This window comes from Notamacropus eugenii, chromosome 5, assembly GCF_028372415.1.
Source record: "Notamacropus eugenii isolate mMacEug1 chromosome 5, mMacEug1.pri_v2, whole genome shotgun sequence".
Taxonomy (NCBI): Eukaryota; Metazoa; Chordata; class Mammalia; order Diprotodontia; family Macropodidae; genus Notamacropus; species Notamacropus eugenii.
Genome location: NC_092876.1, coordinates 199686876 through 199713732, shown reverse-complemented (window position 1 = coordinate 199713732; position 26857 = coordinate 199686876). Strand labels below are relative to the sequence as shown.

General features: G+C 38.9%; 2 protein-coding genes across 4 annotated transcripts in view; both read right to left on the bottom strand.

The window, feature by feature from the left end:
- Positions 1–14479, bottom strand: part of TEX26 (testis expressed 26) — a 38868-nt gene extending 24389 nt beyond the window's left edge. Inside the window, exons 1-2 of one of the 3 annotated variants that reach the window (XM_072611851.1) lie at positions 14225–14386; positions 10488–10657 (exon numbers count right to left, since the gene is read on the bottom strand). Coding sequence is in view for 2 of the 3 variants with exons in the window: in XM_072611849.1 (XP_072467950.1) it covers positions 6638–6677 (40 nt within the window). In the remaining variant the exon portion in view is untranslated. Of the gene's footprint in view, positions 1–6637; positions 6739–10487; positions 10658–14224 lie in introns of those variants that run through there. The other 2 variants (XM_072611850.1, XM_072611849.1) reach the window with 2 other exon arrangements.
- A 7780-nt stretch (positions 14480–22259) lies between these two features.
- The window catches only part of MEDAG (mesenteric estrogen dependent adipogenesis), a 182871-nt gene continuing 178273 nt past the window's right edge, over positions 22260–26857 (bottom strand). Inside the window, exon 7 of the mRNA XM_072611848.1 lies at positions 22260–25507. Within this exon, the coding sequence (XP_072467949.1) occupies positions 25374–25507 (134 nt within the window). The 3' untranslated portion in view covers positions 22260–25373. The remainder of the gene's footprint in view (positions 25508–26857) is intronic.

The following is a 26857-nucleotide window of genomic DNA, read 5'->3' as shown; positions in this document are numbered from 1 at the left end:
ATTGATTTCATTATGTAATTGATTCTATTCTGTGACCTCATTCTGTATCCTATGTAACAAGCCTAAGCCTTTTCTTTGTCTCTGAGTGTAGAAGCTCATGAGTTTAAAAGTTCAGTCTTCCTCTCTCATAGTTAGATGCCAAAGCTTATTCTCCTTATTGATCACTTTTAGTTAAAGAAAATCTCTGAGCTCAAGTTTAAAAGTTTGATACTCTCACAAAACACTAATTCTAAGGGAACTGTTATCCTAGAACCACCTGCAAGTCCCTTTGTGCTAAAGAAGCTTGTTATCCCTCACAATTTCATCTCTTGACAAACTCCATGACATTTCTATGTTATCCCTAAGAGCATACAAGTTGACCTGGCCCCAGCCCAATTAAGGGTGGTCTTATCTCATTCTCAGGCACCAGTGAATCTATTATCCCTGGTTCACTCCCAATAGCCTTGGGATGCAGCTGGGTCCCATAAATCCTTAAATCATTCCTTTAAGACAGAGGGATGGTCCTAGTCCCACATGTGTGTAAACCCCTGCCCTTAATGTAACCAGTCATGATCCCTCCACCCCCAGGATGCTGCCAACCCCACAATCAATTTACTCACCTACTCTGTGCATTCTTTGTTCTATGTTTATAAAAAGGAAATGTTATCTTCAATTCTTTGTCTTTTGGCTAAACTGAGGCAATAATTAGATCTGCTTTATTGATAGATCTGCGCTCTCTTAATACACTATTATATTGCTTGGAGAAAATGTGCTTCAGTCTACCTTTTGTTGAATTTTCACTCACAAGAAAGCACAGATGAGTTAAAGGATGAGTCCAAAAATTCTATCCCTGCCTCTGCCTCCTATTGTGTCTCATACAAGTCACAGGGTTCTCATTTTCCTCATCAATGAAATGAGAGCTTTGGAGTAAATGGCCTCTGAAGGTTACCTTCAAGCTCTAAATTAGGGTTCTTAACCTGAGGTCTGTGACATATAGATATGTACACATGTATTTATTGGTTTTTGTTGTTTATTCATTTTCAGTTGTGCCTCACTCTGTGACCCCATTTAGGGTCTTCTTGGCAAAGATATTGGAATGATTTGCCATTTCCTTCTCCAGCTCATTTTACAGATAAGGAAACTGAGGAGAGCAGGAAGAAGTGACTTACCCAGGATCACACAGATATTAAGTGTCTGCAGCCAGATTTTAATTCAGAAAGATGAGTCTTTCTGACTTCAGGTCTAGCACTATATCCTCTGTGCCACCTAGTAGCCCATATATAATTGTATTTCAATATAATTGCTTTCCTTTGTAATCTCTGTGTGTTTTATTGTATGCATTTTAAAACATTCTTCATAAAGTCAGAGCCAAGACTAGCAGAGTAAAGGCAGCAACTCATCATCTAAACTCTCCCAAAATTCCTTCCAAACAACTTTAAAATAATACCTCAAAATGAATTCTGGAGTGACAGAACCAGCATAGAGATGGGGTGAAGCAATTTTCCAGCCCAAGACAACTTAGAAGGTTGGCAAGAAAGGTATGTGTCACTGGGATGGTGATGGAACATAGTCTAGCACAGAACTTGGGGGCAATTGAATCAGCAGCAGCAGTAACTCCTGGAACTCTCAGCCCACAGAAGTAAGGGAATCTGAATCCCTTTGTGAGCACTGGGCTTAGGATTCTAATGAATTTCCCATATTCAATTCCTGGTCTCAGTCCCAGGGTGGGGAGGAACACTAGGCTAGCACACTAGAACTTATAGCCAAAAAGGAGTAGGGATCCTGGTCACAGTTCCAGGGTGAAAAGGAGTGCTTGTGGTCACTCACAGACAGTACACAGGCCAGGAGAACAGTGACTATACCTCTCCTTAAATCATGGCACTTTGGAAGTACAGAAAACTTATAGGCCCCCAGAACTAGCTCTGAAAACAGCAGCATGAAAAACATTAAAGGACAATGTCCCCTCTACCCAGGAGCACAGCCCAATTTTAACAAAGTTAAAAGTTAAGAAATAGACTAGAAAATGAACAAACAAAGTAAAAAGAACTTGACCATAGAAAGTTGCTATGATGATAGGGAAGGTCAAAACATAAAATCAGAAAAAACAACAAAGTCAAAGCATTCAAAGCCTCAAAGAAAATTGAATTAATCTCAGGCTCCCCAAAAAAATTCCTGGAAGAGCTCAAAAAGAATTTCAAAAATTAAATGATAAGTAGATGAAAAAGTGGAAAAAGAAATGAGAGTGAGAAAGAAAATCATGAAAAAAAGAGTCAACAGCTTAGTAAAGAAGGCACAAAAATGCTAAAATAAATAAATTAAATAAATAAATAAATAACAATTTAAAAAACAGAATAAGCCAAATGATAAAAAGTGGTATAAAAAATCACTGAAGATGAAAAACTCCTTAAAAAGCAAAATTGGCCAAATGGAAAAGGAGATACAAAAGCTCACTGAAGAAAACTATTCTTTAAAAATTAAGAATTGGGCAAGTGGAAGCTGCTAATGATTCTTTAAGACATCAAGAAATAAAACAAACTCAAATAATGAAAAAATAGAAGAAAATGTAAAACATCTTATTGAGAAAACAACTTATCTGGAAAATAGATCCAAGAGAGATAATTTAAGAATTACTGGACTACCTGAAAGCTATGACAAAAAAAAAAAAAGCCTCAACATCATCTTTGAGGAAATTATCAAAGAAAATTGCCCTGATAGTCCAGAACCACAAAGTAAAACAAAAATTAAAAGATGCCACTGATCATTTCCTGAAAAAGATCTCAAAATGAAAACTTCCAGGAATATTATAGCCAAATTCTAGAGCTCCCAGATCAAGGAGAAAATATTGCAAATAGCCAGAAGGAAATAATTCACATTTAATGGAGTAACAATCAGGACCACACAAGATTTAGCAGTTTCTTCATTAAAGGTTCAGAGGGAGCTTGGAATATGATATTCTGGAGGACAAAGGTGCTAGAATTACAACCAAGAACCACATACCCAACAAAAAAAACTACATATGATCCTTCAGTGGAAAAACAGATAAAAGAGGACTTTCAAACATTCCTAATGAAAAGACAAAAGCCAAAGAGAGAATTTGACTTTCAAACTATGAAAAAAAAATAATTTTAATGCTGTATCATTTGATTATTAATTTGTAGCTAATGAATGTCATCTCATTCCAGCTCTTCTCAAGGCATCTGCTCATTATTTAGGTTTGACTGAGCCCCACCCAATTAGGAATCTGAGTTCTGTTTATAAACAGGATACAACTTGAGTTAGATCTTCTCTCTCTCTCTCTCTCTCTCTCTCTCTCTCTCTCTCTCTCTCTCTCTCTCTCTCTCTTTCTCTCTCTCTCATACATACACACACACACAGAGGGAAGAACTTGTTTCCTTACTCCCTTCATTAGAGTTTAGGGAAGCCTGGCTCATGAAGGAGAAAATTAGCTGGAAAACTCAAGATTGAAATGGCTTCCCCTGCCCCAGATTTCTGGAGGCTACTGAGTCTCATGACCAAGCCACATAACTCAGCCTAAGTTGTTGAGAACTCTTAGATCACCTTTTAATGTAATAGCCATCAATCAAGGTTGTTTCTTTTTCTTCCTAGGGGAGAGTTCCCAGTAATTTGCTGTCAAGAAAACAGACCTGGATTTATTCTGTTGGGAGACTTTCCCTTAGCATCTTTGATTACCAAGAGAAATCACTGACCATTAATTTTTAATTATTGGCTAGCCTAATTAATAAATTGATTTTTAATACCCAGAAACTTTGTCTATTGGAATTTTATATGCCACAAGTACAAGACTCAAGAGAAGCATAAAAAGACAAGAGAAATCATGAGAAATTCAAAAGTTAAAATGTTAACATTCTTACATGGGAAGATGATACTTGTAACTTCTAAGAATTTTATCATTATTAAGGCACTTAGAAGGAGTGTACATAGACAGAGGGTGTGGGTGTGAATTGACTATGATAGGATGATATTTTGAAAAATAAAATTAAGAAGTGAGAAATAGGGATGCACTGGGATAAAGGGGAAAGAAGAGGGATAAATTATCTCACATAAAAAAGAAATGAAAGAACTTAGACAGTGAAGGGGAAGATGAACCTGGAGTGAAGCAAGACTGTGTGTTAGCTCCATGCTTTTTAGCATGATGTCTTCAGTGATGTTGTCATCAAGGATTAAAATGATGTCAAGGTCAACTATCACACTAACAGTAAATTATTTAATTTGAAAAGGCTACGAAAAAAGCCAAGACTAAAATGGAGGAAGAGTTAGTGCTCCACTTTTTACTTCAGATGATTATGTACTCAATGCAGCCTCTAAAACTGAGATTCTCTGCTGCCTATGCTAACTTTAGCTTAACACCACACCAAAAAAACAGAAGTTTTCCACCAGCCACATGTGGAACCATTGGTTACAGCAAATAAGAGAAATTTTGAATGTCGTGGATAAGTTCACTAGACTGCCTACCAGATTGAAGGTCTACAGAGCTACTGTGCTAACCTCATTGTTGGATGCTTATGAAATTTCAATTGTCTTAGAAAGATTCTGAAGATCACCTGGTAAGATAAGGTATCACAAATTTGAGGTCCTTTTTCAAGCTGAACTGCCAAGCAGTCAAACTCTACAGACAAGAATACAACTCAAGTGGGTTATCCACATTGTTCAAATACCAAATATATGTTTGCCTAATGGACTATTTTATGAAGAACTCACACAAGGCAGGTGCTCACATGGTAGGAAGAAGAAGACACTCTTAAGGTCTCTGCGAAAGAACTGTGAGATATGGGAGACACTGGCACTGGATTGTCCAGCATGGCATGCCCATATCAAAGAAGATACTATATTCTATGACAAAAATAGAATTGCAGTAGCTCAAAAGAAATGTGATATGCACAAATTTAGAGATATTTTCCTCTAAATGATCATATGGACTATTTGTACCTGACCTGTGTTAGAACCTTCCAAGCTCATACTGTCTGATCAACCACAGCCAGACACACAGCACATTGAAAGGACAAACAATAACATCATCAGAATTGACTCAAAGAGGGAATAAAATACACACTTAGTTGGCCATAGAAATCTATCTTACCCTACAAGGAAGTAAGAGGAGAGGAACGGGATAATAGAAGGGGGTGAGGCTGATTAAAGGTAGGTTGGATTGGGGGGAGTTGGGGTGAAAGGAGATGGGGATAAATAGGGGAAAACAGGACAGAGGGAAAGACAACAATAATCATAACTATGAAAAAAATTACAGCAAGTTTCTCTGATAAAAGTCTCATTGCTCAAATATAGAGAACTAAGTCAAATTTATAAAAATATGAGTCATTCCCCAACTGATAGTCAAAGAAAATGAAAACAAGCCATTTTCAGATTAAGAAATCAAAATTATTTACATCATATGAAAAATGAAAGACAACAGGAAAATGACAAATGTGAGAGTGGATGTGGGAGAATTGGATCACTAAAGCACTGTTAGTGGAGTTGTGAACTGATCCAGCTGTTCTGGAGAGCAATTTGGAACTATGCCCAAAGGGCTATAAAACCTGGTATACCCTTTGACCCAGTGATAATACCACTACTAGGTCATTATTGCAAAGAGATTTTTTTTCAAAGGAAAAGGACCTATTTGTACAAAAATATTAATAGCATATCTTGTGATAATGAATTGGAAATTGAGGGCGATAGCCATGAGCTGGGGAATGACTGAACAAGTTGTGTTATATATGACTGTGATGAAATACTATTACGCTATAAGAAATGACAAGCAGAATGCTTTCAGAAAAACCTAGAAAGACGTAAATGAACTGATGCAAAATGAATTGAGAAAAACACCAAGAGAACAGTGTACACAGTAACAACAATATTGTAGAATGATTAACTGTGAATGGCTTAGCTATTATTATTCTCAGGAATACAATGATCCAAGACAATTCCAAAGGACTCGTGATGAAAAATGCTATCAACCTCCAGGAAAAAAAAACTGATGGAGTCTTAATGCATATCAAAGCATACGTTTTTTACTTTATTTTTTCTTGGTTTTTTTGTCTGTATTTTCTTTTACAACATAAGCTAGTATGGAAATATGTTTTGCATGACTACATGTATAAACTATGTCAAATTGCCTTCCCAAAGAAGGGAGAAGAAATGAAGGGAAAGATAGAGTTTTGTACTCAAAATTTTTAAAAATGAGTATTACATATTTTTACATGTAATTTTTAAAAATTAAATATTAAAGAATAAAGAAGCAGAAAAAAATTATTCCTTGAAAGAGGCTATATAATTTACCAGATTGCCACAGAGATTTATGACCAAAAAAAGTTCCAAATCCCTGCTCTAAATCTATGAACCTATGATCCTACTTCCTAAGAGAGCACACAAAACTATCTCATGATGCTATATACCAATAGTTTAAGGACCCTTTATTTTCTTGATGTAAGTCCTTCTAGCTAACACAGTAGCCCATCTACTGAACTGAGAGGCAGTCTCTGAGGACTGTTGTGACCGTATTCAGACTTCTTCAAAATCCATCCCTAGGCCTGAATTTAAAAGTGCTCAAAGTTTGTGCAGAGGTTTTAAGAACCCAGGGTTCTGTCCACATAATTGTGTATCCTCGGTCAAGTTCAACTATCCTTTTGCCCCCAATCCTGACCTTCTATAAGCCTAGGGTGGAGAATCCTGGAGTTCATCATGAAGTCTTCAACTCTTATATTCTTTTTCAAAAGAGACCAAAATCTTGTGCCTGGCACTTTTTACTGTATGGATGGGTTTATTACACTATAATATGAAAGGGACAGGTGTTTGTTACCTCATCCAAGCATTGTTTGCTCCTCTTCTTAAAGGAGACAAATCACTGGAAACTGGACAACCTGGTTTGACTCTCTTTTTTCTTCAATTACTAGTCAGATGTGTGGGGTGTTACACCTCTGGTGTGAGTGCTTGCTGAGTTTTTTCCGGGGCTATTCATCCACCTTTGGTGTCCAACTGGTCACCTAGCTCTCACCTGTGGCTCTCCAAAATGCTGTGGCATGCAGAGCAGTCACAGCCTGGTAAGACCATCTAGGAAGATGGGCTAAACTAGGTTAAGGGTAACCTACAGACCTCAAAGTTGACTGAAGGGATGTCTACCCCAAGCATGTAAATACTCTTCCAACACCAAGAAGAATGGATGGATGAGAACAATTTGTTCCAACAGCCATATAAAAGAGGTTGAAGTAGATGCTGTGGAGTGCTTAGAGCTTGATCAGACACCAAAGACATGAAGGTCATCCACCACATCCACCACATCCCAGGTCAACACTGACTTTTGTCCTGTCACTGGACTTTGATGGCTGTAAAATAGATTGCATCTGACAACTTTTTGCAACTCTGCCTCACTTAAATCCAATTCACATACATCACCCCATTGACCTTCTTCAAAAACAAAGGACAGACAACAACTCTAGTCCTTTACTATTTAAATCTCTCACTGGACCAAATTTAACCATTTTCATCTTCTTTTTCTTTCCTCCTCCTCCTCCTTCTCCTTCTTCTTCTTCTTTCTTCTATAGTAGTGGTTAACTTCTAGCCCAAGGGCTGGTTATGGTCAACGACATGATTGTATGAAAATCTTAAGAAAAGTATCAAGAGATTTCCATCACCACCACCACTCCCAAGAGGATGAAGTCCTGGGGGTCAGAGATTGCTTTGGTTTTGTGTTTCCCAGCTCCTAGCACTAACACATAAGGTAACAAAAACTATAGGTTGAGATGTTTTCTCCATTAACTCCCAGACCTCCCTGACTTCCATAAATGACTTCTATAGATCATAGAATCATAAGATAACAGATTTAGAAATAAGCACTAACAGGATAGGCTAGCTAGTTCAAGCCCCTCAAATTTACAAATGGGGAAACTGAGGTTCAGATATTAAGTGATTTTTGCAAGGTCAAGTAGATAAGACTAACAGCAGAGTTAGAATTCAAATCCAGGTCCTTTGACTCCAGAATTCTTCACATTGTGCCACTGAGCTCTTTAGGAGTGGAGTCAATCCAATTTTCAAAAATTCATAAATCCTACAAAGAAACAGTATTGGTGTATGTTAATACATAGAGACATTGTTCCTGCCAAGTTGGACTTGTACTGGTGCCTGGGACAAAAATACTGAATTTATTTTTTGTTCATATACAGATGGAAGTAAATAGGGTCAACTAACTGGAAGTAAATAGGGTAAGCTAACTCATGTTGCTGAAGTTTTTATTATTGTTATTATTATTATTACATACCTTTTCTACATTTCCTCCTCTCTCTTCAGAATCTCAAGATTTTTCTCCTTCTACCATCAGAAGGAAGTTTTAAGTTGGATATCTTATTACATAGGATACAGATTGTTGACATTACAGTGTGAATGACTTGTGTATTTGTTACCTCATCCAGGCATTCATTTGCTTTTAAAAAATTTAAAAATCTTAAAGGAAATGTCCTTCACTGGACACCAAAAATGACTTCAACCTTGCCCTCCAAATGTCCCATTCTAGATCTTCCTGCTTCTTCCGCAGTGTCTCTGATGTGTCTACTCCATAGTTAACAAATATTCTTTCATTTTAAATCTCTTCTTTTACCATTCTTCCCTTCATTCTGGGAGTCCCAATGATTCCCAGCTCTCTCCTGAAGGTGCGGCATCATCTCTATTCACCAGCAACATCTCCTCCTTTGAGATTCATTCCATCCAATCAAGATTGTGGTAGCTGTTCTTTATCAACAACATACCCCCAGGATATTCTTCTTTCCTCAATGAGTTCAATGACTAGGTTACTTCTCTTTCCCCCTGCCCCCTCAACAACTTCTCTCATTTTAGGGGACTTCATCATACATATTGATACCATTCCCTCAAACACCCTAACGCTTCAGTTCCTGGATCTACTACTTAGCTCTCTCATCACCTCTTCCTCCTCCACTCCACCCTCAGCTACACACATCTTTGTCATCATTCATAAGTGATCCACTTCCATGTTCATAAGCTCTGAAATTTCTTTATCATTCCATCTTCTCCTCTATCTCTCCACTAGCCCCCCCTTAATCCTGTTATCTTCACTATCACCTTCAGTTCTTCCATCCCTCAATTCTTTCCCAGGCCATCACCCTTATACTGGATACATTTTTCTTTTCCTCTATCTTGACTCCTTGGGTGCACCAACCATGTTCTATACTTTCCTCTGTACTTGAGTCTATTGCCCATCCTTATTCCAATACCCACTGATGATGTCTTGCCAAGCCCCAAAGTTGGATTGCTCCCATCATCTAGAATTCACACAAGGCAGGCACTCGCATGGTGATCAGAAAAAGCAATACAAGGACACTCTCAAGGTCTCTCTGAAGAACTTTGAAATTGATTGTGTGATATAGGAGACACTGGCACAGGACTGCTCAGCGTGGTGTGCCTTCATCAGAGAAGGTGCTGTCCTCTATGAGCAAAGCAGAATTGAAACAGCTCAAAGGAAATGCAGGATGCACAAATTTAGAGAATCCACCCCCAATGTTCCCATGGACTATTTGTGCCCAACCTGTGGTAGAGCATTCTGAGCTCATATTGATCTGATCAGACAGAGTCAGACGCATTGTAACTTGACCCTAACATAGTGATGTCATTTTGGTCCTCTTCAAGAACAAATGACAACAACCAAACAACCAATCAAATCTACTGCCCTCAGACCTATTATCTGTGCTCTGAACAGAGCCTAGAGAAAAGCATAAAACCATGCTGACTGGGTCCACTATAAATGTTCCATAATATCAATTAGGCACTCACCAAAGCACGGCAATCCTTTTAAGCCCCCCTAATCAATTAATTGTACCAGTCATCACATAGTCTCTTCCAAAACTTTTCATACTGCCCCCCAAGCCTCCCATGGCGTTTCCTTCCTCCCACCTTCCCAGCAGAGGACCTTACCTTGCCTCATACCTGACCAAAAAAATTGAGACCATTCTCACAGAATTCCCTCTTCTCTCTTTCTCATTTCATGTCATTCAAGCATCTCCCCCCACCATCTCTTTCTCCATCCTTGTTCTCACATGAAAAGGCAACCCTTGTCCTTGCCAAGACAAGGAATTTTGGATTCCCTCTGGTCCTGGATCCAACCACAGGTCTTAATTCTACACTCACTCACTAGGATGAGCCTAAGGTTAGTTAGTGAGAGAAACTTGGCAGGCAAAGAGGGTGGGGATTTTGTTGGGGGCTTCCACTTCTAAAATTCTCTTGTGCTCACAAGGTCTTGTCTACCTTGAAGAATTTTGAAGGGGAGCAGCCCCTTGTCACTCATAAAAACTGCTGTAAGAAAGTCCAGAAAGGAACCTGAGAGAAGACTAATGAGTCTCAACGCTAAAATATCTCTTCCAGCTATCTGTAAAATTGAGCAGGGCCAATTCACTTGCATGTCATGGCATCAGCTCCCTGATGTCATGGTTCTCTTTGAGAATGAAGGACAAACAGCAATGATATTGAGCAGGGACTTAACTTCCACTGACCTTTTTAAGTAGTAGCATAGTACAAGATTCTTTTCTCACTGCTTTCATAACCCTGGATAAGTTGGAGATTGCAGAGATAAAGGGAGACAAATGGCACATACTTCTATTTACTGTCTTCTCCTTTTTTAAGGGTGACAGATGCATTTTGTTCTAGTAGGTGGTGATTTTACCTACCAGAGAATAGGGAGAACTGAAGTTAGTTTGAAATGATTTGACATAATTTATGTAAATTAGTAGAAAAGACATCAGAGTTAAAATAGACTATACAACTCAAGAAGTAAAAGTATAGCAGTTAATTGGTATTATATAAGAAAATCTGTACAGGAGAGATGTTAAGACTAGAATATGATTGGGAAATAAGATGAGTTGGACTTAAGAAAAGTAGTGAAGGTAAAGCAAAGTGAGAAATCAGCTTTTAAAATGAAAGGTCAATTTTTAACTTGGTAGGCTTTGATCAAAGTCCACTGAAAAAAAAATACAGGAAAAGTTTAAACAAGTAAAGATAGGAGAAAAGGTACAAAGTTAAAATTGGAGTCTGCATAGACTGTGAAGTGAAGGGTTTGAAAGTCAAGGGTTTGGAGTTTTAGAAAGAAGTTTGAGGAGACTTTTTATTCCATTGATATATAGATTTGAAAAATTTTAGGAGAAAATGCCTGTTAATTTCAGACAGACAATATGCTATCAAATTATAGTGTTTACCAAGTGGAAACTATAGAAATAAATCTCCAGCTTGAAATTATTTGACTATAACATACTAAAAATCTGGAAAGGTTCATCCAAATTCTTAGAACCTCATGGGATCCAAAAGAGGATGATGGGAATGTGAGATTGCCACCATGTCTTTGAAAGTGAGCTAAATGAAAGCAATTGATTCTAAGATTAGAGGTGCTAGAAGTTTACAGTACTCAGGAAAATTGAAATTTTTCAATGTTACTATTTGTTATAAGTTAAGATTTGATTTGGTTGAAATTTGTCCTGAAACAAAATCATAATGTGGTCTCATTTACAATGAGATGTTTTCATATGCTGGCAGCTATGTGGAACAGTGGATGGAGTGCTGGATCTGGAGTCAGAAAGACTCATCTCCATGAGTTCAAATCTGACCTTGGACACTCACTGTCTGTGTGATCGTAAGTCATGTCACTTAAACATGTTTGCCTCAGTTCCTCATCTGTAAAATGGGGGGCACACTGGAGGAGTATCTTTGCCAAGAAAATCCCATCAATAAAAGCCCATGGGGTCACATAGAGTCAGACAAGACTGAACAATAACAACCAAGTGTGGAATATGAATGTAATGCGATTGGAGTATTATTGTGCGATGAGAAATAACAAAATGGACAATATTGCATATAAACTGGAAAGATCTTTAAGAACTGATGGGAGAGTAAAGTGAGCAAAACCAGAAGAACAATTTTTACAATGATTATAGAGAAAAACAGTCTTGAAAGACTGTGGAACTCTTATCAATGCAATGACAAACCATGAATCTAAAAGAATGAAGTCTAACAATCTCCTGTCAAAGAGGTTTATAAACTCAAAACATAGAAAGAGATATACTTTTTCAGACATGATTACTGTGGGAATTTATTTTGCTGGACTCTGTAGGTATGTATCTGTTTTTAATTTGCTCAATTAAAGAGGATAATGGAAGGGACAAATTCATTTTTAAAAACTTGTTACTTGAAAGAAATTTACAAAAGAATAAAATGACTTCACTAACCATACATAATAATGTCAGTGGGTTACACAGCTCAGTGACATTTTCTGCTGAGCTGGGCTAGTACATAGTTGCCTGGGACAAAAATATTGAGTGTCTTTTCATCTGCTCACAGTTGGACATAAACAAAGCCTACTGGCAAGCAAAATTGTTGAGTTGGTGAAGTTTTTCTCTCTCTACACTGGGGGTTCTTGGTCTATTTTTTATGCCACAGACCCCCTGAAGCCTTATGGACTCTTTCTCAAAATAATGTTTTTAAATGAATAGAATAAAGTACAGAGAATTACAAATAAACCAATTATATTGAAAGTTACCAAAATAAGTTTTAAAATGAAGTTTATGGTTTTTAAACCCTGCCCTATACCCTTTTTCTTTCTCTTCTGCCTCTTCAGAATCCCAGAATGCCTCCTGCCTTCTAATTCCAATGGCCAGGTGTCTTATATCTGACATTTATTTACTCTTAACAGATAGGTTAACTGATTACACTTTAACACGAGTGAGTTTCAGTCAATAATATATTTGTGACATTGTTGACATTTTAAGCCTCTTATGTCTGCCTTTGTACCCTAAAAAGGTAATTGCAGGCTTTAACAAGAAGATTGAGGCAGAGGGAGGGCCCTTGAAATTATATTCCCAGCAAAGACCTTGAAGAAAAAGGATTGTTTAGTTTCCCAAATATTTCCACAACCCAAGAATCCAAGGAAGCAGGTTCGGAGCTGTGGAAAGAGCTCTGAGTTTGAAATCAAAGGACATGAGTTCAGATTCTAACTTAGTGACTTACTGCATATGGGACCTTAGGAAAAGTCTCCTCCCCTGTCTTGGTTTCAGTTTCCTCTTCCAGTTCTAAATAGTCCTAAATCAATTTGTGACAATTTGTGACTCCACAAACCCTCCATTCCTCTCCTTGCCTATAGAAATACACCCTTCATTCATGCTCAGGCCTGCAATTCTGTTGACATCCCACAGCTCCATAGATGGTGGAGCCTCAATTACGCAGCAAGACAACGGCAACTGGGTATTTCGGGTCATTAGAATGGCAAGGATGGAATTGAATGCACAATAATCAGGCAGCTAGTATCCCAGCAGGAGGAATTCTCTTCTCCCCAGCTCCCTGTAGATCAAATAGCTAAATTCCGGAAAGCTGCTGCATATGTATGCATACTCTGTACCAAGAACACCACATCTGTTACACACAAATTTGCTTTTTAATAACCAGTTTCCCCTCCCCCAGCCAAGGTGAGAATTAGCTGCACGGTCCTGCCTCTATACCACCGTGAAACAGAAATCCTTTGCTTTGGGATTTATTTGCATTCCACCACATATTAAAGTCTCTACGGGTGTCCAAAGCCAGGTCTGTTTTCAATGACCATGACCATGGTGATTTCAAGTACCTTCATTACCGTTCCCTTCCCCCTCCTTCCCTCCCTTTACTAAAGCGCCAACGTTGGACTTTTTTCAACTGGTTTTACAGTTGCGAATTGGTAGGAGGGAGGGAAGTCTCAGAGAAGGGTGTGATGCTCCCTTGGGGAGGGATCCGGGATGTTGTCTGTGCCCAGCCTGTCTTCAGAGCTGCCTGACTGCCTGTCTCCTTGTTCTCCTGAGCGGCTTGACCCTGGGCTGTCCTTTCTTAGACTCTTGATAAGAGACTGAAAGCAGCTAAGTGTACATTTGGGGGGAAACGATCCCAGGTGCAAGGTAGTTGTGAAAGAGCCCTCCCTCTCTCCCCCCCCTCCCTCCTCCGTGTCTGTCTCTGTATCTCTCTCTGTCTCTGTCTCTCCCCCCCTTCTCCATCTATCTCTCTGCTCTGTCCCTTCCTTCTCCCCCTTTCCTCTGTCTCTCCCTCCCCCCGCCTTCTCTCTGTCAGGACACTGCCTTAAGGTCCACAGGAGCCACCACTTTCCAGGTAGTTAGTTTCCTTCCCCTATCCAGTCTTCTCCGCCACCCCACTTTTCGGTCCCAGACGAGGGCTCCGGCCTGGAGGTGAGGGGAGGAGGGGAGAGGGGACGATGCTCCCTTACCTGGCGCGTACATAGCTGGAATGGATGTTGGGAAACAAAGTTTCCCTTCTGTCCACAGTTGTTCGTGTGTTTCTGCTAGCAGGGCTCAGGACGCTAGGATCCTTTGCCTGGACTCATTCAGCAGCCGACTCAGATCTAGAGGGCTGGATGACAGGGTCCAGCGCATTTGTTGTGACCCGTCACCTTGGAGATTCGGGGACACGTCCCCAAGACTTGGCTCTACGTGGGCGCCACGCGATCACTGTGCATTGTGTCCCATTGAGGTTTTCTGAGCTGGTGGCAAGTGGGTGGGGAGGGGACAAGTTATGTGTGTTGGGGATTGGTGGGAGGGGGAGGTGACACTGCTGTCCCCACTTCCATTGCTCACTAACTCTTCTAAAACTCTCAGCCTGCTCAGGGTTTTGAGTCGCTGGCTCAATTCAACTGAATATGCCCTTACCTAAACCAACACACAGCCTAGAAATGGGATCACTTCAAGTTTGATCAATGGAAAAAGGTGTTGGAAGTCTAGAGGGAATCTTTGGATAAATCCATATAGGCATTTTCCTATTCTGTGTTGTTCAGTCTACTTTTCAATGATCCCATTTGGTGTTTTCTTGGCAAAAGTACTTTGTTTCTCCAACTGATTTTATAGATGAGGAAATTGAGGTAAACAGCTAAGTGACATGTCCAGGTTCACACAGCTAGTAAGTGTCTCAGGTCACATTTGAACTTAGGTCTTCCTGATTCCAGGCCCAGCAATTTATCCACTACATCACATAGCTGCCCTTCCTACTCTGTAGTTATAAGAAAAGAACATGGTAAAGAATCTTATCAGCCTTGACCAGACAAGATGCTCTTCCTGGCCACCATCATCTCATGTTTGCACAACACATGGTTGCACAATTAACTGTATGTGGTATAAGATAAATGGGTATGCTATTACTACCATTGTCCACAGATGAGGAAGCAGAGTCCCAGACAATTGACATGACTTGTCCAAAGTCACAAGACTACAACAAATGCAGGGTGGTATAGGGAAGTGAATGGATTTGAATCCTGCCTCTGACCATAAGCAAGTCACTTAAAATCTGAGCCTCCATTTCATCTGAGTAAAATGGGACAGTAATCTTTAGTTCTAACTACACAGGGTTATTACAAGGAACAAATGAGATAATGTAGGTGATTTTGTGTAATCCTGAAAGCTCCAAATGTAGGTGATTACTGTGTAATCCTGAAAGCTCCATCTATAATTAATTGTCAGAAACTACTAGCTACTATTGTGTTGTAAAAAACACCATTTATTAAATGCCTACTATGTACCAGGCATGGCACTAAGCATTAGGGATACAAACAAGTACAAAGAATGAAATAATTCTTACTTAGAAGGAGCATAGATACTAATGAAAAAGGCAACAAGAACATACATTAGAATATTCAGCATAAATATATACAAAGTGATTAGCTGCAAGGTAATTTGGGAAAAGAAATACTTCGTGCAAAAGATGATGCTTGAGTTACATACTAAAGGAAGAAAGGGACTCTGGGACTTTCATAAAAAGAAAGAGATAGGAAAAACAGTGCAACCTGGAAGATGTGACCTGTTTTCTAGCCCTAACACAAAACTAGCCCTTTGTGGCCTCTTTGGGTCTCAGTTTCCTCATCTGTAAAAGGAGAGGACTGGATTCCTTTAATAATCCCTTTAATGAAAGAATTTGTTCTGTAAAACTTGGACTCAGTCAAAAGGCTGCACCCAAGGACCTAGAAGGCCACATGTGGTCTCAAGGCCACAGGTTCCCCACCCCTGGACAAGATCTTCAAGGTTTCTTTCAGCCTAAATATCTCTTCATTCCCAGGAAGGGCCATGGCTACTACCTCTTGAACACAGTGGTTGTAACATTATGTCACCCTTTGGAATGATTGATTGGACATTTTTTTAAATTAAATTGAATCAGAATAAAAATTACTATGGGCAAGCTATGCAATTATACCTAAAAGGTGAATCAGACACACATGATCTAAAGCAATCAGTGTAACAGTGCAAGATATTTCTTAAATATCAAAGAGGAGACATCAAAATTAGTAACTCAAGTATAGTAACAATCATTGATATTTATGCAGGACTTTCCAGTTTACAGAGTGCTTGAACCTGTGAGGTGGGGGATGATAGGATTATTATCACCATTTTATTGTTGAGAAAACTGAGACTTGGGGAAATGAAATAATTAGTCCATAGGCACAATCATTAGTAAGGATGGTCCCCAAAAAGGTCTGACTTCAAACGTCCAACGTCCTTTCTAGTGCACCATATTGCCTCCCAAATAACCATTCAATTTTAAAACTGAGGCAGAAGGAATATTCCTGAAGGAATTCTCTCCATATTACAATATTTAGGACATTATTGACACTCCACAAATTTGAGTCATTAATAGGAGAAAATGTGGGTAGAGAAAAATCTTCCAGGGATATCATTTAAAGAAAAATAAAATTAAAATTGAATTCTAGTTCCACTTTTGACACTGAGAAGCTGTGTGAAATTGGGCTGGTAAATTAACTAACTGGGGTTCAAAAGTTGGGCAATGTAAAGCCTAGAAGGCTTATTTACATACACACACACACACACACACACACACACCATATATATATATATATATATATATATATACACATATATATATGTATATGTATATGTATATATGAGTATATTATATATGTATATATACACATATATAGTGTGCATTTATATATGTACACACATACATATATTGTGTGTGCATGTGTGTATATATAATGTATGCATATATTATCATGTGTATATATGTATATGTTGCAAATGTGTGTATATGTATGCATATATGTGAGCAAAAGACAGGTATGTGGGCCACGAGGAAAACAATTTCATTGGCTCGTAAGCTTAGTTTTTGTGCTTATTCATATTTATATGACTTCACAAATTAATAATGTCTATATTCAAATATAAAATCTTCTGTTTGGCTTTTCCAGGTTCTTCATAACCTTCCCCTCCCCCTAACCTATTCAGTTATCTTACTCTCCCCACCCCCATACTCTATGATGCAATGGCACTGGCCTCTGCTGTTCTTTGGAAAAGATAACCTATCTTTTCCTCTCTGGGCATTTTCACTGACTGTCCCCCATACCTGGAACTCTCTCCCTCCTCATCTCCATTTGCTGACTTCCTTCAAGTCTTAACTAAAGACCTACATTTTACAATAAGTTTTTCCTAATCTTCCTTAATCTTAGTTTTTCCCTTTGAGATAATCTTCAATTTATCCTGTCTGTATCTTGTTTGTACATAGTTGTCTACATGTCATCTACACCACTGGACTGTGAGCTCCTTGAGAGTAGAGACTGGGTTTCTTTTTGGTTTTTGTTTTGCTTTTCATTATTTTTGTCCTTCTTTCTATCCCCCAGGGCTTCTTAGCACAGCACCTGATGCACAGCAAGCACTTAATATATGCTCATTGACTAGATTTTACTAGGTAAGATACAAAGAATTTTAGGGGGCCCAGAAAACATTATAGTGACTTAGACCTACACATCTTGGTGGAGCTTCTGTGATAAGGCCCCCTTGAAATGAGGTTAGGGTAATGGGATAGCAACATTAATAACTGGCATTTATATAGCGTTTTAAGGTTTGAAAAGTACTTTACATGCATTATATCAATTGACTCTCATAAGGGAACTAAGTGGGGGTTATTAGAAAGAAAACAACATGGATCTTCCTAGCAAGAAGAAGAAAGTTCAACCCAAAAGCCCTCTACCTCGCTTATTTGATATTTATCTGGGTGTGGGGGTTCATAGTTTCTGTTTCGAACAAAAGAACTCTGAGCTGGCTTTGTCAGGGAGAGGTTTTCTAGTCATTGTAGCCTAGCAGAGCAAAGTGCCCACCACAGATGAAGTGCAGCAAAAAGCAGCTGAGCAGCCATGAAACTATTAAAGGTACAAGACTAGGAGCCCAGCAGAGCACTAACAAGAACTAGTTAAGACTACTAACAAGAAGTAATGCCTAGTACAGATGTCACGCTCAGTATGGAACAGGTACACCCAAAGAAGGTAATGTGATAACATTCCCAGAAGCATGAGTTACCCTCTACCTAAGCACTCCATGCACATATGTGTCTTATACACCCCTCCACATGTGTTCCCTATGTGTGTTCACCTTTCAGGCATATTTGTGGGAAAATATGCCCCAGATTTATGGAGGAAATTTCCTATTGCTACTTTCTCACCTATTTTATTAAATGCCTTTAACTTGCACTGATTATGTCCTCTGTCTCACTAGTAAAAGTAAATACATCAGTAGGGGCTTGTAAGATAGAGTTTTTGAGTAGGTATGGACTTATAGGGTACCTTGAACCTGGGATAGTATTTATAGAGGGCTTGCATGAAAGAGGAGGGTACTCTGGGCCCTATGTAGTACTAAAAACTATTAAAAGGCCTTGTTTCTACTCCCAACTCTGCTACTGAGCTGTGTGACTGTGGACAAGTCATTTAACATTGACGTGCTTCCATTCTTCATCCATAAGATAAAGTGATTGGATGAGACTAGATGAGAGGAGATCCCTTCTAATTCAAATGTTCAATTATTGTGACTAAACTACGAGTCTGTTTTTGTTAAGTCATTTGTAGTCATGTCCAACTCTTTGTGACCCCTTTTTGGATGGTTTTCTTGGCAAAGATCCTGGTCTGGTTTCCCTTCTCCAGCTCATTTTACAGATAAGGAAACTAAGACAAAAAGGATTAAGTGACCTGATCAGGGTCACATAGCTAGTAAGTGTCTGAGGCTAGAACTCAGGTCTTCCTGCCTCCAGGCCCAGCACTCTATCCACTGCATCACCAAACTGCCTGTATGAATCTGTATTAACATCTAAAATTAGACAGCAATCATCACAACAGATTCCCTTCTAAAAATTGATAGAGCTAGTAAAAATGGCTTCATTCATGAAAAATATATTCTAAAATGAAGGGGAAGTCTATAAAATTTCCAAAGCATGCTTGTCAATAATAGCTTGTATTTGTAAAACAGTAATATTATTCTGTGGTTCATTCCTTTGAAGAAGCATTTCTATTTCAATATTTATATGAGGGCATCATGTTAGCCCTTTCTATTGTGATGTGAGGACTGTTTGTGCATATGTCATCTGGTTGTCCAAGGCAACCCCTTTAAACAATGAAGTTCATTTGTTTTCAGACTCTGGAAATATCACAGTGAGGGTAGCTGAGTAGCCCAACCATGAATTCCTATTATGGTGACATTTATTTAATAGCATTTCTAATTCACAAAATGTCTTTATTCATCAGATTTCTCTTCTATTTGTAGCAATTACATGGAGAAATGTATCATTAACCTCTTATTTTCTGTGAAAGAATCTAGAACTCATACCTTGGCCCCCAACTTCCATATAAAATGTCATTAAATGATCCAAGAGAAAGGAATATCCTGTCTTGCCATATCCTACATATCCACAAACTTCCCAGATCCAGTCTAGCAACCTAAGAGACAACCTTAACTAAAAAGAGAACTGAGAGGTTCCCAACACCCACCACCAGATACATGTTCCACCACTTTCCACACAAAGGTCAAAGCAAGATTTGTTCAATGGAGGGTTATTCTACTTCAGGTGTGACCTTCATTGTGAAATGACACATCATTAAAAAAGAAACACCCCATGTGATCACTGATATTCCCTAAGTTACTGATAGGAAAGAGTTACCAACAATGCTAAAGCAGTAAATATTTCTGGTTGTACTTTCAAAGCACTTTGAATTCTTCATGTCCTTTTTAAAATCTGAGAAAATGAGCATTGAATTGTTTTCTCAGTATTATCTTTTAGCAATGAATCTTAAAAGGGCACAATTATTACTTCTGATCAATGGATGTAATGGTTATCCAATGTATTTCTAGATTATTTAGCAGTCACTAGGATGGGGAATTAGATTATTGTTTAACGATTTACATCATGGCAATAGTTAAAAGCTAAGTAAGCAATTTAGAAAAAAATACAACACACTTCAAGGAGAGCTCAGTTCATTGAACTAAGTCAGAAATCCACCAGTTCAAGTTTGGCACATTCAAACATCCATTTCAGTTCCTCTCAAGACAGATTATAAAGGAGACAGTTGGGAGTTAAGAACAAAAAAAATCATGGATACAGCACAGCCATAGTAGGTTTAATAGAGTGACATACTGTGACATACATAAACTGATTGTTAATAAACCATCTCTATCTCTGTGATACTTAATAGCTGTTTAAATTAATTAATTCTGAATTGATTAAAATTACCTTTAAAAATCAAAGCTCAAAGCAAGCCTGTTTGTTTCTAACATGTGAAATCAAAACTTACTTCAAGCTTTTTTGAGCCTCCTTTGTCTCATGAAACCTAACCCCAACATTTGTGGCCAAGGAGCTCCTTCCCTTCAGCTAGATTCCATGTCTCAGTTGCCTTCTCTCTACTCCTCTATGGCCTCTTTCTTCTATTAGTGAGTTTCTTCCAGAACCTCCATTTTAAGAAAGGGGTCAGACAGCCAACTTCCATTCTCCAGACTTTACCACCATACTCTGTATAGCTATCTCCTTCTACCCCCACCCCCACTTTAGTTCCCTTTTATATTGTGTTCCCCCATGAGAATGTAAGCTCTTTGAAGGCAGGGGCTTTCTTTTTACTTGTATTTGTGTCTCCTGTACTTGACAAAGAGTAAGCACTTAATAATTACTTGTTGACTTGATTTTTTGACCCTACCAATGGTGAGGCATACCATTTATTGGTCTATAATGTTATCTTGCTGTGAGGATGTACAGTGTATGCCTTTGAGTCTGGTTTTTTTAGACAAACACAAATATTTATTCATCCAAAGCATTACATCTTTCTGAGCAATTTCCTTGTGAGTTTATATCCTTGTGATACTGTCATTGATCAAAACTGTTTTAGAATTCACTTTTTGAAACTGCCTTTAGTCCAGATATGAGTTATGGAGTCCTTAGATCAGGGAGGTTGAGCCACGCTGATCTTAGAGCTAGGATTCCCTAGTGAGATGTTACCTTTAGCCCAGCAAAGGAGCTTTGGACTTGGACATTGAGGGGACTCTGCTACATAGGAAGTGAGTTAAACTGTGGACCTAAAGCTCTACCGCTACCAACTCCCACCCCTTTCAAAAAGACCTAGGTGAAGGAGAGGGATTACAATTCTATTGGAGAGGATGGAACAGAAGGGAGAAGGGAAGGGAAGGAAAAAGGAGGAGAAGGGAGGGAGGGTAAGGGGAGGGAAAGGGAGGGAGGGGGGAAGGGGAGAAAAGGGAAGAAAAGGGGAAGGAAGGGGAAAGGGAGGGAAAGGGGCAGGAGAGGGGAGGGAAGGGGAAGGAGAGGAGAGGGAAGGGGAAAATTCGCAAAGCTCAGGACTTCTGAATTTTTTTTCACTAGGGCAAATCTTTATCCACTAAGGATGAATTAAGTTTTGGAAATGGCCAAAAGTAACTTACACAAGGCTGACTGAATGAAGTAGGTGATGAAGCTGGCTGAGATGATTCCCTAGGGGAAAGCAAGGTTCATATACTAACAGATCAAGAGCAAGAAGTAACCTTAGAGATCATCAAATTTGATCTCACCATTTTACAAATGAGGGAACTGAGGACTAAAGAGATTCACGTAGCCTGACTGAAGCACAGACTGCTAAGAAGCTATGAAGGGAAGGTCCAGGTGAGAACAGCTGCTCCAGCAGTCTTTGCAATGACCTACAGCACCTGCTTACTGCCCCTGATTGCAGGTAACATGGTACCTGTAAAAGCACTGAGAGCATCAGAAAACCCAGGTTCTGCCCCTCGTGAGTAGCTATCAGTTCTATGGTGTCCCCCAAAAGTCTTAGTGTAGTTTTAAAATAGAACACTTTGGGGATTTTTAGTTGTTTTCTTTTCATCTGACTTTCAATAGGTGTTCAAGAACTTTCTTTATGTCTAAGAGAACGAGAAAAGGAAAACGTTTGAGCTTTGAGTTGAAAGGTGTTCCCATTGTTTGGGTACGAAGGCTAGTTCTGAATCAAGTGAAAAAGGAATGTGAATTTTTATTTCATTATTTAATCATAAGTAGTACACAAGATACAATATATATTCAAAAATGAACATTTGGTAACTATTCAGTAACAGTCAAATACCTGGTTGTTGGTGTTGATGCAGAGAAAAAGTAGGCCATCCAAACTCAGTTGTCAATCTGTTGTTGTAACCTCTAGTGGCCTTGGCACAGGTGATTAGAATACATTCTGCAAGGTGGGTATATTACAAATTTTTGAGGCCACTTAGGTCACTGTTGACTTTTTGTTATTTTGTCACTGTCATTCAATCATTTCAGTCATGTCTGACTCTTTGTGAGCCCATTCAGGGTTCTCTTGGCAAATATACTGAAGTTGTGTGCCATTTCCTTGTCCAGCTGATTTTATAGATGAGGAAACTGAGGCAAACAGAGGGAAGTGACTTGCTGAGGATCATATAGCTAGTAAATATCTAAGGCTAGATTTGAACTCAGGAAAATGAGTCTTCCTGACTCCAGTCCTAGGCTCAGCTGTAAAATGAGGATAATAACAGTACTTATTTCAGAGTTTTTGTGTGAATAAAATGAAATAATGTTTGTAAAATGCCTGGCACATCATGGGCTTTTTCCCTTCGTCTGTAAAATGAAGAGGGTTAGAAATAAAGATCCTCTTATCTTTAAATCTATGATCTTCATATTTTTTGCTGATTTTCTTTAAACTGTACAAATATAATTGCAAATAATGAATACATCTTTTTTAGATTATGTTTTCCTCAATACAGTAGAATATAAGCTCCTTGAGGGGAAGAATTGTTTCATGTTTTGTCTTTTATCCCCAGCGTCTAAAACAGTGCCCAGCACATAGTATGCTCTTTTTTTTCTTAATAAATGCTTGTTGAATTAAATTGAAACTTCTGTTTTTTCTCAAGTACTAAAGACTTCAGACTTCAGCAAACAAAAGAAAGTACAATTCCATTAGAATTCTGTGAAGAGCAATTATCCCCTTTGGTTATTATATACCATTTTCTTTCAGTTTCCCCTAAAGACCCATCGTCATCATGGATTTCCAAGTCTTGTTTTGCTTCTACCTGCTAATCCCATTCCAAAAAATGTTTCTCCTGGTTGTTTAATCTCCCATCAAGTCAAAAAGGTCCCCAACTGTTCGAGAGTCACAAAGAAACACATGGAGCTTGATCAAGTCACTGAAGGAGTAAGCCAGTCACCAACACACTGCCTTGCCCATAAAAGGCACTCAATAGATATTTGCTAAATAATCAATCCAGTGGGAAAGAGGGCAGTCAATTTAATGGGTATCATATTAAGTTCTAAGAAAAATCATTTAATTGTACTCAGCTGAATGCATTTAAAGTACCAACAATAACAACCAAAAAACCTGTTATCCAGAGTGTCCAACTTGGCAAAAGAAAGCCAATGGATTATAGAAAAATTTTAAAACAAAATTATGCCCTGAACACAAGCATTTTTCATTATGAGCATCTATAACAAAATTTATCTATGTAGTTGTTGATAATTGATTTTTTTTTTAATATTTAAGATGTATCCTCTGCTCTCCCTGGCTTCAGGTCCCTCCCAGGATAAACTCATCACTTATAATCTCACTACACTGCTGCTAACTCAAGCCTTGATGAACATTACTTCCCTCAGCCTTCTCTCCCCTCTGACTGTAGGGCTAGAGGGCAGAGTACCAAACCCCTCCCAATTCTTCCTTTATAGAGGGCAGAAAGATCACTCCATTTTGCATCTACTGCCTTGTCTGATTTCAGTTCTCTGGAACAAGATGCCCCTGCATCAAGTAGCCCTTTTGTCCCCTGCCCCTCTCCCCCCATCCATTCCTTCCTGCTTTTGTCTATTGTTTCCCACTTCAGATTATAACTTCCTTGAAGGAAGGGACTCTTTCTTTTTATTCATAGTATCCCTAGTCCTTTGCACAGCACCTGGCACATATTAAGCTCCTAATAAATGTTTACTGGATTGGACTGATTTTAACTCTTGAAAATCTCAAGGTAGATAGAAAGTGCAAATTTTTTTGGTCTGGTTTTGTTTGGGTTCTTTGTTTGTTTTTGTTGTGGTACAGATAACGCTTCTTCCATTCAGTTTCTAATATTCAGATTGCCACAAGCTCTTTTAAAGTCCGAAAATTACAATCCTGCATTGTTGTGAATGAAGGAGGAAATTAAAGTATTCATTACCTTCACAGTTCAGTATTGAATATCACCCAGCTTCATAGGATTTCAACATCATACATTTCGAGCTGGAAAGTTCTTAGAAGTCACCTAATCCAACCTCCTCCCTTTACAGATGGGGAAAGTGAGGTCCAGAGAAGGTCACAAAACAAGCAGTAAGAAGCAAAGCTATGACTTGAACCACATCTTCTACCTCCAATCCAACATTCCTCTTTCTTTACTATACCAGCTCCCAGGCTACCAAGATCACTTTGAAACTGGGAAGGTCTGAGGAGTTCACATTCTAGAAAGGGGCACAGTTAATTACCTTCTCCATCAAAGTAACTAACCCTCCAGAAGAGTATCAACTTGGGCATTTTACAGGAGCAACGTGGGAGACAAACTCTCATTTCTTGGTGCTAAAGAATTTATCACACTCCTGGGTTTATTAGACCAGAGCACCAATCATCATAGTGGCTACCATAAGCCTGCTAGGATGGGATTAAGGTAGGAATGTTCCCAGTTATTGGGCAAAACCACTGTTCTTTTTGTCTAGAATGGCAGGAATGTCCTTAACTCTGATGATTTCCACAAAACAAGTTAGAAAATGTTCCAGGTTGTACTACCACAAGGTAGAAAAGCAGACTGTGGTAGCCAAAAGCCCAGCTTCTCCCACAGACCTAAAGGAGAATGCCCTCAGCCCTGCTGAGTATGTCTCTAAAATGATTTAGCTGTCAGAGTTGCTGGGTCATCACATCTTGTAGAAAATATTTTTTAAAGCCCCTCTATGGGGGTCTAATGAAGATGGATGGAGAGGGACTGATCTCTCTTAAGGAAAGAAAAGAGATTAAAAAGTAAGGTGAAGGTCCTCTCTTACCACCACCTCTGCCTGTCACCCCCAAAGTCCAGGCACACACTTTTCAGTTTGAAAACAAAGTCCAACAATTTTTACACAAATCGGATGAATTTGTTAGGTCTCTCTTCCGATTCCAGGACTGCTGAAATTGGAAATTCTGCTAGAAGAGGATCCGTCAAAGATGATCTAGGTGAAAGACTGCAGGTAAAAACATCATCTATTGAGCCTGAAAAATAGCAAAGGAGGTATGGTTTCATTGTACAGAAATTGAGGACACAGAAACATGGCTTAAAAAACCTCCCATGTGACAATAATTTGAAGCAACTGTAGAGGGACCCAGACTTATTGAAAAACCCAGGAGATAAATTTGAAAAAAATGTTCTGTCTTTTGGATACAAAGATGTCTGGTCAAGAGAGGGTGTGCTTGTGATAATTTTTTTCAGTGGCAGTGATGGATTTATAATGAATGGATTAGAAACATTTTGTTACAAGGTTCTGCCAGGTAACCAGAAAGTTCACCCTTTTTTGAGAGGGGTAGCTGAGACTGGGAGCACCATTCAGAGCTGTAGCCCAGAGCAATAAACTCATCCCCAAAGGTGCTCACTGAACAATCTTCACCTGATTTCATACAGTCCTCAAACCAGGTGAGGGACCTGAGAAAACAGACTTTGTGTACCTGCTTAAGCAGTGAATTACATCTTAGTGACTTCGTTGTGGTGAGGGACCAGAACTGATTCATTGGTATAAGAAACCTCCAGTGAACAAACTCCCTCTACCAATGCTGATCACCTTACAGTGCAATGAGACAGCTAGGTGACACAATGGATGGAGGACTGGGCTTGGAGTCAGGAAGACCTGAGTTCAAATCCAGACTCACACTCTTACTAGTTATGTGACCCTGTACAAATCACTTATCCTCCATTTGCCTCAGTTTTCCCATCTGTAAAATGAGGATCATAAGAGCACCAGCTCCCAGGGTTGCTGTGAGGATCAAATGAGATAATTATAAAGTGCTTAGCATAGTGCCTGGTCCATAGGAAGCACTTTATAAATGTTAGCTGCTATTGTTATAATTACTGTCACTGGCAGCTGGGTGGCACTAGGCTTGGAATCAGGAAGCTTCATCTTCATGAGTTCAAATCCAGCCTCAGACACTAGCTGTGTGACCCTGGGCAAGTCAGTTAACCCTGCTTGCCTTAGTTTCCACATCTGTAGAATAAGCTGGGGAAGGAAATGGCAAACCCCTCCAGTATCTTTGTCAAGAAAACACCAAATGGGATCACAAAGAGTTGAAAATTACTGAAATTATTTTATAATACACAAATTATTATTACTTTAACCTCTGCCTCAGTTTCCTCAACTGTAACAAGAAGATCATAATAGCACCTACCTCCCAAATTGCTGAGGCTCAAACAAGATCATATATGTAGTACTTAGCACAGTGCCTGGCACACAGTACATAAATGCTCATTATATAAGTTTATTATGTCAATGTGCTACATAAATGCTTATTTCCTCCTTCTCCTCCTTTATAATCCAAGACAGTTGCCCAGAGTCACACAGCTAGTAAGTATCA